A 17452-nucleotide genomic window follows, 5' to 3' on the forward strand; every position below is an offset into this window, starting at 1 on the left:
AATTTTGCAGTTAAGTTTGGTAGGTCCGAACTGATAAGGCTGAGGGACCATGAATATGGTTCTGATAGCCTGTTAAGATTTAATGTCGGTTGTTGCTCATGTTTATTTGTCAAGCATTGTGAAAGGATCTAGTTTTTGTGTCAATATAAAGAGATTCAATAGCGATTGGACTAACTTTTAGGGTGCATTGGACCCTTAGAGGGCCTTCGAAGCTTAGCACTGCATCTAACAAGAATGAAAAACCAATATATTTATTGCCCTGGCCAAAATTTATATGGTTGGGTTGCTCACTCGGGGTGATGATTTTGTGCCAGAATGTGCGGTAGGAGAATGCTTTCAAAGAAAAATGGGTGGTTGATGGAAGACTATATCATCTGAGAGCTAATTGAAGAAGAGACATAGGGTAGAAAGTAACTTCTAACGAATCTGACCGGTGGAATTATCTTAACAAATGCGAGGTCTGAATCAAGTGCAAATATGAAAGTATATCCGATAATGTAATTTCATCTGTTGAGTCTCTAAAAGAAAAATAATACATCTGAGCACTTTGCTAAGGAGCTGCGTGGTCGGGATTATCACTTATATAGAAAATAAGAGAAGACCAACAAAGAAGCCTCACGGACATCGAGGGTTTAAATAATGTACAACAAGTCTAGAAAACTTATGCCAATAACAACTGCAGTTAAAATAAGGAATCTAAACGAAGGCGGCAAATTTCTGAATTTTGAATTTCATCCCATGTTTTCTTGATTGTGTTTCCGATCAGATCCACTGTCGTTGACCTGATCGAAACCACAAATGATATTGAAAGACAAATAGAGTATCATAGCTTTCTTAGCAATATGGTTATAATTGATTGTGTTTTCTTGCCTTGACATGATTTCAAAATTTCTTGGAAAAGATCAGATGCTTGTTGTAGTATGTGAATCTCGATAATTTTTAAGCTTGCCTCCAACTTGTTGATTCTATATTCAAGCTGGTCGTTGCCCTTTTCGAAGTTGGTTAGGAGTTCCTCGTCTCTTGTGAGCTCGATCAGGAACACTACCTTCAAAGTTGGGCATTCTAGAAGCCTTTCAGAACACTTTCTTCAGAAGCCTTAAAGGATACATGGAGGGTCTCTGTGTTTGTTTTAGGTCAAAATGTGTTGATGCATGTTGAAGATGTGGTCCTAACAGTTGAACAACATACTTTTATCGAGCGTTGCTCCATACATCTTGTTCAACCAATTTGATAAATTAGTAAGCATGGAGTTACGTAGCGTGTGATCTAAACCGGCTCTACCAAGCCTATCAAACATTACGTAACTTTAAGCTCATTACTCTATCAAAAAAATATGACCGAGTTAGTGCACAAATCAAACGAGCTCAATCTCTCAGCCTTTCTGTTGATTGATCTTCTCCAATATAGATGGCAAGATATCTGTTATACAAAAGTCTACACCGTCGCCAAACATGTTTGCCTGGGAGCAATTCTTCTGAAGGATCTCTGTTGATGTCTTCTGAAGAATTGCTCCCAGGCAAGCATGTCTGGAGATGGTGTAGACTTTTGCATAGCAGATATCTTGTCATCTATATTGAAGAAGAGTGATCAGCAGAAAGGCTGACAGATTGAGCTTTTTTGATTTGTGCACTAACTCGGGCATATTATTTTGATAGTGTAGTGAGCTCGGAGTTACGTAATGTTTGATAGGCTTGGTAGAGCCGGTTTAAATCACATACTACGTAACTCCATGCTTACTAATTTATCAAATTAGTTAAGCAAGATGCATGGAGCAACGCTCGATAAAAGTATGTTGTTCAACTGTTGGGACCACATCTTCAACGTGCATCAACACATTTTGACCTAAAACAAACACAGCGACCCTCCATGTATCCTTTAAGGCTTCTGAAGAAAGTGTTCTGAAGGGCTTCTAAAATGTCACAACTTTGAAGGTAGTGTTCCTGATTGAGCTCACAAGAGACGAGGAACTCCTTACCAACTTCGAAGATGATAACGACCAGCTTGAATACAGAATCAACAAGCTGGAGGCAAGCTTGAAAATTATTGGGATTCACATACTACAGCAAACATATGATCTTCTCCAAGGAATGTTGAAAGCATGCTAAGGCAAGAAAACACAATCAATTAATCCATATTGCTAAGGAAGTAATTTTACTCTATTTGCCTTTCAATCTCATTTGTGGTTCAGATCAGGTCAATGACAGTGGACCTGATCGGAAATACAAACAAGAAGATGGGATGAAATTTAAAATTCAAAAATTGTCATAGCTTAGTTTTCTTATTTAAACTGTAGTTGTTGTTGACGTAAGTTTTCTAGACTTGTTGAACATCATTTCTACCCTCAATGCCCGTGAGGCTGCTTTATTGATCTTCTCCTATTTTCTACCTAGGTGATAATCCCGACCATGCAGCTCCCTAGCAAAGTGTCCATCTGCATTGTTTTTCTTTCAGAGACACAACAGACGAAATTATATTGCCGGATACATTTTCATATTTGCACTTGATTCAGATTTCGCATGTGTTAAGATAATTCCATCAGCTAGATTCGTTAGAAGTTACTTTCTACCTTGTGTCTCTTCTTCAATTAGCTCTTAGATGATATAGTCTTCCATCAATCACCCATTTTCCCTCGAAAGCATTCTTCTACCGCACCTTCTGGCATATAATTATCACCCCGAGCGAGCAACCCATCCATATAAATTTTGGTCAGGGCAATAACTATATTGGTTTTCCGTTCTTGTTTGATGCAGTGCGAGGCTTCGAGGGCCCTCTATGGGTCCAATGCACACTTAAAGTTAAGTCCAATCGCTATTCGTTCTCTGCAGTGACGACAAATATTGATCCCTTCTCAAAACTTGACACGCATAAACACGAGCACCAACTATCAGTAATCCGTAACAGAGTATCTGCACCATCTTCATGAGATCCTCCGCCTTATCAATTCCGAACCCATCAAACTTAACGGTACAATGCAGGATCTTGTTTGAATAATCAATGCCTAATCGGTTAAAAATTGCGTTCACAAAAATATTGTACTTTGTGTGTGTTATCTCGATAACCTTATCAGTAATACATACTTAACTCCCACACATATGATAGTGGATCCATCTGCACGCACCTTATTCTTCCTAGCCCATCTATGGATTAAATTGAATAAACAGATGACTAGTTTGTTGCAACAGATGACACATTTGTTTATATTGTCAAATAATTGGAGACATATGTTACGATAGTTGATCAACCTGTTGAATAAATCAAACAGATATATACATCTGTTGCAAAAAGATTGCTAGTATGTTGTAAGTTATCTAACAGAAAGAATATATTCTGGAACAGATTACCCATCTGTTAGATTTATTTTAAAGCAATTTTCTTTTCTTTCTGAGATACAATAATTTATAAATAGGTCCCTCCTAACAAATATGGATGATCCAGATTCGTACAAGAATATTCATGTCGAGTCCTTGCGTGAACTTCAAAGGCAGTTTGATGAACTCCACAGAGATTTGACTAACTTCGGAGCAAGGCTGCCATATGAAAGATGTCTGATTGACAATAATAATTATAGTAGTAATAATAATTAGGTAATATTTTTTATTTTAGCGATTATTTTCCTCCTTTTGTATATCAAATCTACCCAAGGGATTGAAAAATCTATGAACATTCATTTCATTTTGTTGTCGACTTTGAATTTTTAATTCTTATTTAGTATTTAATAATAATCATTCTGTTTATTCCTTGTTCTCAACATATCGACGGTTGGTGGTAGGGATTGAGCAGCAATTTGTTCAACAGTTAGAGGTTAATCTGCTACGACAGATTGATCATATGTTGCACCTGGCGGTTATTAATAAAAAGGGCAATTGTTGTTATTGAGAGGGTGAAAAGAAAAAGACATGACTTTCCGTTCCGATTATTCAATATGAAAAATGTTTCGTAAATAAATAATAAGGAAATAAATAATAAACACAGTTTATAACCACAATTTTAATAACTGATCGTGACTTTTCACCATTTTTGTTTTTGAATTTATTTTTTAAATTATTTATTATATAATAAAATGGTTATTATTTTATTAAAAATTTTGAAAAGGTATTTTTTATTTATTTATAAAATAAAAAGTAAGCAAATTTGGATTAATGATATGATGATATAGATGTTTTTTTTTTAAAAAAATAGATTATATGTTGCAACAATTAAATTATCTGATGCAACAGGTTTACTATGGTTGCAACAGATGATATATCTGTTGTCACAAATGATTTATCTGATACAAACAATATCGAGTCACAACTCAATAAAAGCAGTTCTTGGAAAGAACTAATTAATAATAATAATCTGAAAAGTCATAACTTATCACAATATTTCTTAATTTAATTAATTCATTACTTTTCATGTTAATAAAAAATGTAATTAATAAATGGAGGTGAACAGTTAGATTATATGTTGCAACAGATATGTTATCTGATGCAACATATTTTATATTTGTTGCAACAGATAATATATTTGTTGTCACAGATGTGTTATCTGATGCAACAGATATAGAATTTGTTGCCACAACTCAATAAAAATGGTTCTTCGAAAGAACTAATTAATAATAATAATCTGAAAAGTCATGACTTATATCACAATATTTATTTTCTTAATTTAATAAAAAATGTAATTAATGTATAGAGGTGAATAGTCGCGCCTTTTTGCCTCTCATTCAAATCCAATCCTCTATAAATAGGTTTGTCCTTATTCAATCGTTAATTCAAATACACTCTATTTATTTATTGCATCTCGTCTTTCATATTACACTCTAGAAGATAAGATTATGGCTGACCCAGTGTGGGACGTTGCTTTTCTGCAAGACGCCGTGAATGAACTTCGGAATCAAGTTCGTGATCTGCAATGGGAACTGGGAGGAGTTAGATCAAGAATGTTTCGCGAGATACGCAGGCTGAGGAGGGCCTTATTACTTCCGGTTGAAGATTGGTCAGCTGGCAATGATGATGCTGATAATAATAATAATAATTAGACTATTATTTTTCTTTTAGTCTATTATATGTATTTTTATTTGTTTAATAAATAAATTATGTTTGATCTTTGATGTTTTAATCCATATTTAATTTTCATTCTGTCTATTATCTTCTTAACAAACATGTCAATGATTCGACATAAAAAGAAATAATTTTGAATCCAGTAGCAATAGCAAGATTTATCTGTTGGGTTTGTGGCAGGAGTTGATTTGTGCGGTTACAAACAGATTAATCATTCGCTGCAACAGATAATTAGTCTGGTGCAACAGATAAACATTCTGATGCAACAGATAATCAGTCTGGTGCAACGATAAACATCCTGATACAAAAGATAATACGTCTAATGCAACAGATAATACGATGATGTAACAGATAAACAGTCTGATGCAACAGATAAATCTTCTGATGCAACAGATGATTGATTTGTTTAAATTGTGGGCACTTATGCTGGATTCATAATCGGGGTTCTAGCCATTATTGGAAAAATAGAAGTGTACCCAGATTACAAATACGAATAAAAATCATAATTTTACTTAGCAAAGTCATCTATGAAGTAATGCCAAAGTGGAAAGTGATGTAGTAAATAAAATTTGACCTAAGAAATTGGTCAGATCGCAGCAGTAGCGTTGTACCACCACCACCACTGACACCAACAACAAATGGTCGACAAGAAGAAGATGAAGATGATAATGAAGTAGAAGATGATAATAATGAAGCAGAAGATGATGAATAAAGCAGCAGAAACAGAAACAATTAACAACAAAAATTGCTAACAGAGAGAAAACAACAATGGATGAGAAGAGAGAGAAAGACACATTTTTTTCCTCCGTTTCCCGTTATTTTAGGTATACATTGGGATCAAAGTGTAAATTTTAAAATTTGTGGGTTATTTTCAAACTTCCCTAACTTTCTTAATACATAATGAAGTAATTGTCACCTCCAACTAATAATTAAGACTTGTGTCACCTACACCTCATTTTAAAACTCTTTTGTCACCTGTGGCCCAAACCCCCAAGTAAGTTGGGGAGACAAGTTTAGGGGAATTTTGATGTATTATCTCTAACAAGTAATTTGAAAATATTGTAAATCATACTTAATTTCTGATAAACAAATATAATCTTATACAATTAGTTAATAGATTTACTGGTTATTTAAGCAACGCGCTTAAACTCTCACATTATTAGTGAAGGTTTGATTCTCCATTAGGGCTGTACAAAAATCGAACCGACCGATAAATCGAACCGATAAAAATATTATTGGGTTATTGATATTGGGTTATCGGGTTAACGATTTTTTATTGATTTTATAAAAAAATTTATTGGGTAAACGGTTCGATATCGGTTTTAGCTTATTGGGTTATCGGTTAAATCGATAACCCAATAAGGATACACTGAGTTATTGTTTTATCCCTATTTATGTTATATATTTAAATCTTTCTCTCTCTATATATATAATATGTGTATGTATATAGATTATATGCACTACTAATTTATAATTCAGTGATTCCCAAAGTATTAACCTGTTCAGGGCAACAAAGGCATAATATAAAGTTTAGTTATTATCGTAATAAAAAGCTTGAAGCATTTATAGCTTCCAACAATTAGGATTCAATTTTTTTTTCTAACTAACATTCAGTTCAAGTTTGAAGATTCTTGTAAACTAAAATGCATTGCGTAGGTTTTGGCGGTAATTAAGATTTCATTTTTTTTTATGTTAGTTGTTACTATTTCTATTTTATAAGTATTTTCTTATTGGTTAAATCGAAAGCCGAACCGTTAAGGATAAAAAATCGATAAGAAAATATCTTATTGGTTGATTATTGATTTTACATATTTAAAAATTGAAAATCGATAAATCGAACCAATAATACGTAATACCTAACCGAATCGACCGATGCACATCCCTATTCTCCACTTTATAATTTTCTTTCTATTTTATTTTAAAAATAATCTAAGAAAAAACTCAATAATAATTTTTCATTATGACACGCCACATATAGAGTCTCATTTGACAAACAAAGAAATAAAATAATTTTATGTATATCAATTACATATCATAATTTTATTGGATTAACAAATTAATTAAAATTACTAAAATAATCTTGTGAGGACTATCAAAATTTATTATTCTCTTGTATATAATAGCAATATGCTCCCTTCATTTTTTAATTTTATGATACTAAACTAAAATTATAGTAAAATAGTTTTTAATTATATGATCTTATCACACACGAGTACTTGAAAAGACTATTACGAATGTAATTCTCAAAGTAAGAGACCATTTTTGCTATCATTACTAGTTTTACCCAATCAATACCAAAATAACACAACAGTAACATTGTAGTATTTGGTCTCTGCACTTCGTCTACTGTCACCGCTGAACACTTACCTTTCCGCTTCACGCCGCTCGATAAATCCCGAATGGATACCGAAAACCAGGACCCGACTATTCGAATCCTCTGTCGGAGGCTCCAGATTATCAAAAACGAATCGGGTCTTCAATGGCTCATTGGTTCTCCATTCTTCCCTCGCTCCACCATTATCTCTACCTTCCGATGTCTCCACAACATCTCCTCCAATCCCCTATCCCCCGATTACTCAAAAGAATCAGGTAAGTCAACCAAGTCTAATTTCAGCCATTTGATTTTTTCTGCTTGTTTATTTTGATTGCCGTGTTGTCCGGGCTTGCTTTGCACCTCCACTAATTCCACGGGATAACAGGTAACTTTGTCCTCCTGTTTTTTTTTATAACCGCAGTGTCCAGATTAGCTTTTGCGCACCTTGACTAATTTCACGGGTATAGGGTAAATCCGTCAACTAAGGCTACGATAGATGGGAAGAAAAGGCCTAGTGCTTTTGTCAATGCTGGGATTTGAACCCGAGACCTTGTGGTTTCGCCCCACTTCATTGACGCTTTTTCTTTAATTTCTGTTTTTTCTTGAGTAAAATTTTAACTATTTTTTGTTTATATTGGAAGATGATATAAGAACATTGCTACCGAAGGGCTTTGAAGTTATTGGAGCTTTAATTGTTGAAAAGGACTGTAATTTTGAGAAAATTGCGAGGGAGGCGACTAATGCAGCTTGTAATTTGAGGAGAAGTTTGTCCAGTGATGCAAATTCGGGAAATTTGGAGCTGATTGGGGCTGTGGTGGATTTGAATAACGCGAAGGATGCTCGATTTTTCATGTCCAAGGATGGAAAATTGGATAGTCTTCAGAGTGTTAGTTCGATTGTGTATGAAGATAATCCTGAAAAGTTTGTTTGGGAAAGAGGCTGTTTGCTCCACTGTGCTCTTCAAGTAAAATTGCCTTTGTATTATGAGCCAAACAAGCCTAACGGTGAGTTATCCATGCTTTTACTGGATACTATCAAATTCGACTTATTCTAGCCACTTGCTGGATAATTATGGTATGTTTGCTACTGTTCTTCCCTTCAAATTCAGAAGTCCGGCATGAGTATTGGTAGTATGCCGGTGTTGAAGGTCTCCTGTATTGGCTGTTTATAATCATGAAAGTTGAATGTGCATAAATGATTTAACAGCAGATGTATGTAGAGCTGGATATTAATGCCCGTAGATTTTAGAAAATTGGAAATGGAATAGTTGTAGGCTAAAGAGTGGTTAGGAAAAAGAACAGGAACTATGAAAACCGGGAAAAATGTAGGTTGATTAAAAGGATGACCCGAGCAACATATGATGTTCTTGCTGTCAGCCTCATCTAGTTTAAAGGATGCAGCTTTCCCATCATGAGCAATATCCTCATCTAAATTGTTTTACTAAAAAATATTTTGGGAGCTGTTTTGTGGCGTTGTTTCATGGATGTTGCCGCATTGTTGTACAGCTGCTTAATTGAGACTTTCATCGATAAATATTTATATATATATATATATATATATACATGTTCTAACAGTTTTTACATTCTAATGACATGAAAGTAAAGAGTAATTAGTTACAAGTTTTCATATGATATAACTACCACACGATATGCTTTTGATGCTCTCCAAGGACGTTGATCTTACAACCATCAAAATGTTATGATATATGAGTGAAGTACCTTTGGTGGTTATTTTTATAAAGAGAGCAAAACAGTCTTAAGTACTGCTCCTCTCACATAGCAAGAATTGCCAAAATCATAATTCAAAATAGTGTGTTTGCAGCATTTTAATTAAAATAGTATTTTCGTGGAATCTAAGCATGTTTCACCTCCAACCTTAAGGTTGTGGGTTCAAGTCACCAAGGGAGCAAGGTGGGTAGCTTCTGGGGAGGAAAAAAATGGTTTCTAGCTGGGAAATATCTAGAAAGATTATCAAGACATAATTGTTGTTGGGCTCTTGGTAATGGACTTGGGTATAAAGAAGGATAAGAAGAGAAGGGGTGAGGAGGGTCGACCTAGAATTAAGTGGGGTGGCTTGATGTCGGTGAATACGCTGGAGATAGGGGAGAAGGTGGCGGGAATGGGGGTGTGGGAGTGTAGGGGGGATGTGGATGGTATGTGGGATAGGGTGGCTAGGTGCATCAAGGAGACTGCGAGTGAGGTTTTGGGTGTTTCCAGGGGCCGAGCCGGTCATCGTCAGGGGGATTGGTGTTGGAATGAAGAAGTTAAGAAGAAAATAGAGACTAAGAAGGGGGCGTATGCTAAGTTGGTTGAGAGTAAGGATGAATAAGAGAAACGGATAAATAGGAATGAGTACAAGTTAGCTAGGAAGGAGGCTAAGTTAACAGTTATGACTGCTAAGACGATAACGTTTGAGAGCATGTATGTGCGGTTAGAGGAGAAAGGAGGGGAAAAGAGGTTGTTTAGGCTTGCTAAGGCTAGGGAGAGGAAAGGGTCGTGACCTCAACCAGGTGAAGTGCATTAAGGGGATGGACGGTCTCATTAAGAAAAGATGGCAGTCGTATTTTCATAGTTTCTTGAATGATGAAGGGGATAGAGTTATTGTGTTAGGGGAGTTGGAGCATTCAGAGGAGTGTCGTGATTTTAGTTATTGTAGACGTTTTAAGATGGAGGAGGTCAGAGAGGTTATTCGCAGGATGCGAAGGGGTAGGGCGACGGGGCCTGATGAGACTCCTGCGGATTTTTGGAAGTTTTCTGGAGAGGCTGGTTTAAGGTGGTTGACTGATTTGTTTAATGGCATTTTCAAGACGGCGAAAATGCCCGAGGCTTGGAGATAGAGTACTATGATCCCTCTATATAAGAACAAGGGTGACATTCAGAGTTGCAACGACTATAGGGGTATTAAGTTATTGAGTCACACTATGAAGATTTGGGAGAGAGTGGTCGAGTTGAGGTTGGGGAGGATAGTGTCTAATTTGGAGAACTAGTTTGGATTTATGCCCGAGCGCTCGACGACGGAGGCAATTCACCTGGTGCGGAGGCTGGTGGAACAGTATAGGGAAAGGAGGAAGGATCTGTACGTAGTGTTTATCGACTTGGAGAAGGCGTACGACAAAGTCCCTAGGGAGGTTCTTTGGAGATGCTTGGAGGTGAGTGGGGTCCCGGTGGCGTATATCAGAGCAATCAAGGACATGTATGATGGAGCTAAGACCCAGATGAGGTCGGCGGGAGGAGATTCAGAGCATTTCCCTGTCTTGACAGAGTTGCATTAGGGATCTACTCTTAGCTCTTTTTTGTTTTCTTTGGCGATGGATGTGTTGACGCGGCGTATTCAAGGAGAGGTGCCTTGGTGTATGCTTTTTGCAGATGATGTAGTTTTGATTGATAAGACGCGGGTGTGTGTGAATGATAAATTAGAGGTGTGGAGACAGACCCTTGAGTCTAAAGGGTTCAGGTTGAGTAGGAGCAAGACAGAATATTTGGAATACAATTTTAATGACTTGAGGCAGGAGGAGGACGAGGTGGTAGTAAGGTTGGATTCCCAGGTTGTGTGTAAGAGGGATAGTTTCAAGTATTTCGGGTCCATGATTCAGGGGAATGGTGAGATTGACGAGAATGTCTCCCACCGTATTGGGGCGGGATGGATGAATTGGAAGCTTGCCTCGGGTGAGATTGACGAGAATGTCTCCCACCGTATTGGGGCGGGATGGATGAAGTGGAAGCTCGCCTCGGGGGTGTTATGTGATAAGAAGGTGTCGCCCAAGCTTAAAGACAAATTCTACAGGGTGGCAGTCCGTCCGGCCATGTTGTATGGAGCGGAGTGTTGGTTAGTCAAGAACGCCCACATTCAAAAATTGAAGGTGGTGGAAATGCGGATGTTGCGTTGGTTGTGTGGGCTTACTAGGGGTGATAGAGTTCGGAATGAGACTATTCGGGAGAAGGTTGGAGTGGATTCGGTAGAGGATAAGATGCGGGAAGCCCGATTGAGATGGTTTGGACACGTGATGAGGAGGGGCACGGATGTCCCGATTCTTAGGTGTGAGAGGCTAGCTTTGGATAGTTTCTGGCGGGTTAGGGGTAAGGGTAGGCCGAAGAACTACTGGAGAGAGGTGATTAGGCGGGACATAAAGCAGTTACAGCTTACTGAGACATGACCCTAGATAGGAAGATCCGGAGGACACGAATTAGGATAGAAGGCTAGTGCTAGATTGGGTCGTTAGTGTAGGGTATTACTTGGTGGGTGTATTATTCTTGTTATGCCATCTTGTTTCATGCTTTATTACGAATTTGTATACTATTCTTTGCGGGTGTCGTATTTATGTTATGTCATCTTGTTCCATGCTTATTACGGATTTGTTTATTATTACTTGTCTTGAGCCGGGGGTCTATCGGAAACAACCTTTCTACTTCTTCGGAGGTAGTGGTATGGACTGCGTACATCTTACCCTCCCCAGACCCACTATGTGGGAATGCACTGGGTTTGTTGTTGTTGTTGTTGTGTTGTTTACTTCCATTGCGTCGAGTTCCCAATCGAAGAATGTATGATGAAGATGACCTAAATGAAGAGATATCTATTGTCTTTATGTTTTTTTTTTGTATGCTATACAACTCTTTTAAGTACCTACAATAGATCTTTGTGCATCAAAATGACGCCATCCTTTTAGCTTTGCCTTCCTACATTATATATCAAAGGTTAGTGTGTGTAAGATGTGCACCCATAGACTTCCAATTCCTAGTTGCTGACAATAGCTTGTTTTATTTACAGATGTACATGATATATATATGCATGCAGCTGAAGCTGTTGCTAGTAAATTCAGAGAGCCACAAGTTACTTGCTTAATAGAAGGTTTAAATGAAACTTCTGGTGCTGTTGTTCTTCGTGGTTCAGAACTGAACACAGATAGTTCAAGTTCTTCCTCTGAACTTAAAGATTCTGATACGAAAGCTTTCTTATGTTCACACTTTTCTTCAAGGAGTAAAGATATTACCTCATTTTCTTCAATTGAGGAGGTATATTTCACCTCAAAATTCAAATACTATTATAGTCAAAATGCAAATATGACTTATTCTATCCCAGCAACAACCTATCAAAACCGAGTTTTGCTAAATATGAAGTTATATTTTATTTACTTCAATTTGTTGTGGGCCTGTATACAACTGTTTTAAAATATTTGCTCTTTAGAGTGCAGATAAAATCCAAGTAAGCTTTCTGCTTAATAAATCGATGAAATCTGTGAAACCTTCTGCACCTATTGCTGAATATTATCCAGGTAATGATACTTGAATAGATAATTCTGGCTATCTTCTTTTACTCATTCTGCTTTTGTTGGGATATATAGATGAAAATAACTTCGTCTAGCTTTTTGTCCCCTAAGCAGTTGGTGAATTGTTTTCTTTCAGCCACCGAAGAAACTCAACTTCTAGTCATATCTCATAAACTAGAAGTGCTTTGTTATGCGGCAAAAGATCTGTCGCTGGCTTATAGCATTTCAAAGTTGGTCATCCCTGCACTAGTTGACCAGCTATACTCAATGAGGAAAGTTATTATGCCTGACCTTTTAAAGGGGCATCCAGAGGTTAGTCCACAATATCTGTTCTCTGGTCTTTTTTCAACTTTGCTTGAAAACTGAATTGCTGGGTGATCCAGTGCTATATTGTTACCGCTTTAAATTATCTTTTTCTTCTTGATTTTTTTTAATTAAAAAAATTGGTGTTGAGGTTGCTTGGGATATGAGCCTGCTTGATTCATCACATATTACGTTCAGTGTTGAACTGTTAGTAAACATACTAACATTTAACTAGGATGGGTTGGGTGTACAACCAAGGGAAATGTCTTGTATTGGATACTTGGACTTTCTTTAGAGTTGGTAAATAGATGAATTCCTGTAACATCACACTCTGACTCAAAGCTATACTGTATGGTTGTCTTCTTGGAAATTTCCTGCTGTCTAATCATGTTTCATGGTTCCATCATTTCTTCTATAAGAAGTTACGTTGTTTTAGAAATTCGATGTTGAGTTGGATTGTATAATAAATTTTTCTGTGGAACTCTAATGTTAGTTCCATAGTGGTAATTTGAGATTTCTGACATAGGAAAAGAGCAGGCCAAAAGAGTAGCTTGGGAGAAGTATGGAATAGTGTCAAGTATAGAGGAACATCTAAAGTATATGGGCCGCTAATAAATTGCAACATAAATGGGTCAAAGAGGGGAAAGGAAAATGGGTTATCGATAGAAGCATTTACCTTTTTTGTTTTACTTCATATGGTTTTATCCTTGTCGTAATATTAAGCACCTTCCTTGGCACTTCGGAGTCCGTCACTTAATGTTTCTTGTGACTTCAAGAAACAACTTTTCTTTTCGAAAAAGAATTTGTTATTCATTTGAACATATGAATTTACTTGGACCTTCAAACAACTTTTCCTGTTGCGATGTTTAACTAGCTACACTCCTGAATTTCCACACTTCTCAGTCCAGAAGTTAACTGGTGCTGCTGTAATTTTCTTGCAGTTGCAACCGTATCACTTCCTTCCTCAGGGAATTTTACATCCAATTACAGTCTTCTATGAACTTAGTTATGGTGAGACAGAACTGAAGCAAGGTGAAACCACTTGAAGCTTGGGAATGTTTAATTGTCGTTCGGCTAAAATGTGGTCTGACACACTGACAAGGTTTGTGTTATGGCAGTTGAAACCAGAAGATCCCTTCATTTGAGACTTGGGTTACCTTTTGATCGCCCTATTCTAAGAATTTCAAATGCCATTGATCTAGTAGGGAAGAAAAATAGTAGCAGCTTAGTCCAGAAAGGTAAATTGTCAGTATCATATATACATATGTTTAACATGGCTGTTTGCTCATACTTATAACACTCCATCATGCCATGGCCATATCAGGTTCTTCTTTTCTCAAGAATGTACATTTGACGATACCAAGTAGTGGTGGTGAGTAGTTATTTGTTTCCTCTTTTGCCCACCTACTAAGAAATTGCAATTTTTACTGTGCTAACATTGTCACATCCTCTGTAGTTTCTGGAGGTGTGGCTTCTCTGGTTCAAGGTTCTTATGAATACTACCATTACCTCCACGAGGGACTTGATGACTCGGTAATAAAATTTTCTTTTTGGAGGCTTCGTAGGTGACATCTCTTACTGTGCACCCTAATATGTTGTTCGAGTTGAACGTAGTCAGACAATTTGCTTTCTGCATTTTTTTGGATCCAGAAATCTCTTTTCTGTTCATTGTATGCAAACTTTTTTATTTTTGTACTTAGTTTTAATTTGTATTTTGTTTTTCTTGGTTCTATAGCTTTTCTTTCACTTCCGCTTTCTTGTGTTGTAATTTTCTCTAATTGCATGTTATTACTTGATGAATTGAGTAGTGCTACTGTTGGATTACAGTAATACGTAGCTGGCTAGCTTATTTAATAGTCACCATTATATTTACACTCACATTATATACCTCACAGGGTTGGGGCTGTGCTTACCGCTCTCTGCAGACAATCATTTCATGGTTCAAGTTGCAAAATTACACTTCAATTGTTGTCCCATCACACAGGTATCGTGTAAATCCTTTAGCTACAGTGCTTAAGGTACCTTTCTTGTCAGGTGTGATTGGTTTGACTGACCATATTTTGTTTGATGCTCTAAGTCAGTACAAATTATAAATGCATGTGATTCTTGGCTTGCTTAGTGTTTTTTCTCTTGGCTCACAGCTCTCTTTCTAGAACAAGAAATTGCTAGATATAGGTGTTAAAACACTCCATTTGCATTAGCTTTAAAATGGATAGCTTAATTAGAGCACAGAAATCCAACATCATTGGTTTGATGAAAATTGTAATTTAAACATTGTATAAACATCGGGGTGATTCAGAAGAGAAAGTAAAAGGGGGAGCTTCAAAGAAATCCATATACTAGGAATAGCTTCTTTCCACCGTACAAGCGAGTACAATGTGATCTTGCAGATAGCATTGCTGCTTCCACAAAGTCACACCTATTTCTATCATCATAAATAGCACTTCCTCTGTATTAGTTTATGTGTCTTTTCTTCCTTGTTTAGTCTATTTAAAAAGAATTGCACTTTCTATATTTAATACTCCCATCTATCCCAATATGTGAAGGTGTTTGACTAAGCACAGTGTTTAAGAAAAAAAGAGTTTTGGAAATTGCGGCCTAAGTCAATCCATAAAAATGTTTTGATAACCCAATCCATAAAATTTTGTGTGGCTATTAATCAGTTCATTGAGGGTAAAATGGAAAGTTTAAAGTTAAATTGTTAATAAATATAAAAAGAGGTTGTTCTTTTTGGGACTGACTAAATCAAATGCATATAATATGAAAAGGAGAGATTACATATTAAGCACACACAGGTCCACCCTCACAACTTAGCAAAGACACAACTTCTCCGTGAAAACAAACAGAGACCAATTGAGTTCCAGTTTTCTACTGAAAGCACCAGCTAATTTATAATAATCACGTTGCAAAATGTGCTTATGTATTCATAAATGAACATCTAATATCTTCGGTGATTTAATCACTCTGCAATATGTGCATATGTAGTCACAAATGAAGATTCAATATCTGAAGTAAAATTTTATTATGCTGAAAGTGAATTGCGCATTCTTTCAGGGAAATACAACAGGCACTTGTAGAGATTGGTGACAAAGATCCTTCATTTATAGGGTCACGTGAATGGATTGGAGCGATTGAATTGAGTTTTGTTTTGGATAAACTAATTGGAGTAAGTTTGATACCTATCTAGAAATGTTTATAAATTCTTTAGCTGTAGCTGTACTCCCCTATAAACCTTTCAATTTTGTTGCTTTACAAAACTTGTTTAACCTTTTACACACCCCAATTTCACGGGCCAATAGACACACTTGGTGAAATGTTTGGTGTGTAAAAGGTTCCCCGTGAAACTGGGGTGTATTAAAGGGATTTAGCTTCAGACTCAGAAAGTAAACAATGTATTAAGCCCTTGCATTCCTTTTGTGAATAGGTTAGTTGCAAAATCATAAATGTCAGATCTGGAGCTGAACTTCCTGAAAAGTGTCGAGAGTTGGCATTGCATTTTGAGAATCAAGGAACTCCTGTCATGATTGGTAGGTCATACAGTTATTGTAATACACTTTTGGCTGTAAATAGAGTTATTTTTGTGAGACCTGCTTCCCATCAATTATTTTGTTTACGTTAAAATCAGAAAACTTAGCATTTTAGTATGCTTGCAGGTGGTGGTGTTCTTGCCTACACTCTCCTGGGCGTGGATTACAATGATGCAACCGGAGATTGTGCTTTCCTTATACTGGATCCTCATTGTACTGGCGGTGATGATATCAAGAAAATAGTAAATGGTGGATGGTGTGGGTGGAAGAAAGCCGTTGACAGCAAGGGAAAACACTTTTTCTTGCATGATAAGTTCTATAATCTTCTGCTCCCTCAGCGGCCTAATATGGTCTAATTAATCTTGAATATACAAAAATACTATTTGCAAGGACCAAGTTCAGAGACAGACAGATAATCACTCTGTGGGGTTGGCTGGGCTTGAATGATCAACCTGTCTTTATTTTATTGACAGTAAATGAGAAGTTCCAATGTGGAGCTTTGTGTTTTCGGGAAATACTGGAAAGAGCGGACAATGAATTAAAATATCCCCACCAATGTATCTTGACATCCCACAACATCGACAGATCGCTTAGCCCAGTTTCTCCCTAACAAATAGAAAACCTTGTCTTAGATGACAATGAATGATGGTCCGAAATCAATTTTACTCGTATGACTTTTCTTTTTCTGTCATATTGGATTCCTTCCTGTTATATACTTACTATAATTAACTATAATTAAAAGCATGAGTTTTGTCCTGTCATGTGTTTCTGGTGGGATCCAAGTAAACATTTGACTGGGTTCAGTAAATGCAGGACTGTTTTTTATTTTGTCAATTAACTGATGTAAGCTTGTGACTTGTGAGAAGAGTGTCTGTCATATAGAAAATGGTGCAATGTCCAATATTGAAAGAGATAGTTGATAGTGTTTGCACGCGATTTCTAAGAATCACTTCAATAAAGAATTGACCGGACTAACCTGTTCTGGCAAACAATCAATTTCAAC

At 36.6% G+C, this 17452-nt stretch overlaps 1 protein-coding gene across 1 annotated transcript; it reads left to right on the forward strand.

Moving 5' to 3' along the window:
• The first annotated feature begins 7292 nt into the window (after positions 1 to 7292).
• Positions 7293 to 17140, forward strand: LOC107862635 (probable Ufm1-specific protease). Its single transcript, XM_016708267.2, has 13 exons — positions 7293 to 7631; positions 7998 to 8360; positions 12121 to 12365; positions 12538 to 12625; positions 12756 to 12931; positions 13864 to 13954; positions 14041 to 14160; positions 14247 to 14294; positions 14379 to 14455; positions 14818 to 14906; positions 15977 to 16088; positions 16347 to 16449; positions 16576 to 17140. The coding sequence occupies exons 1-13, from the start codon at positions 7442 to 7444 to the stop codon at positions 16803 to 16805; spliced, it is 1932 nt and encodes a 643-aa protein (XP_016563753.1). The 5' UTR covers positions 7293 to 7441; the 3' UTR covers positions 16806 to 17140.
• Positions 17141 to 17452: the final 312 nt, after the last annotated feature.

This window comes from Capsicum annuum, chromosome 3, assembly GCF_002878395.1.
Source record: "Capsicum annuum cultivar UCD-10X-F1 chromosome 3, UCD10Xv1.1, whole genome shotgun sequence".
Taxonomy (NCBI): Eukaryota; Viridiplantae; Streptophyta; class Magnoliopsida; order Solanales; family Solanaceae; genus Capsicum; species Capsicum annuum.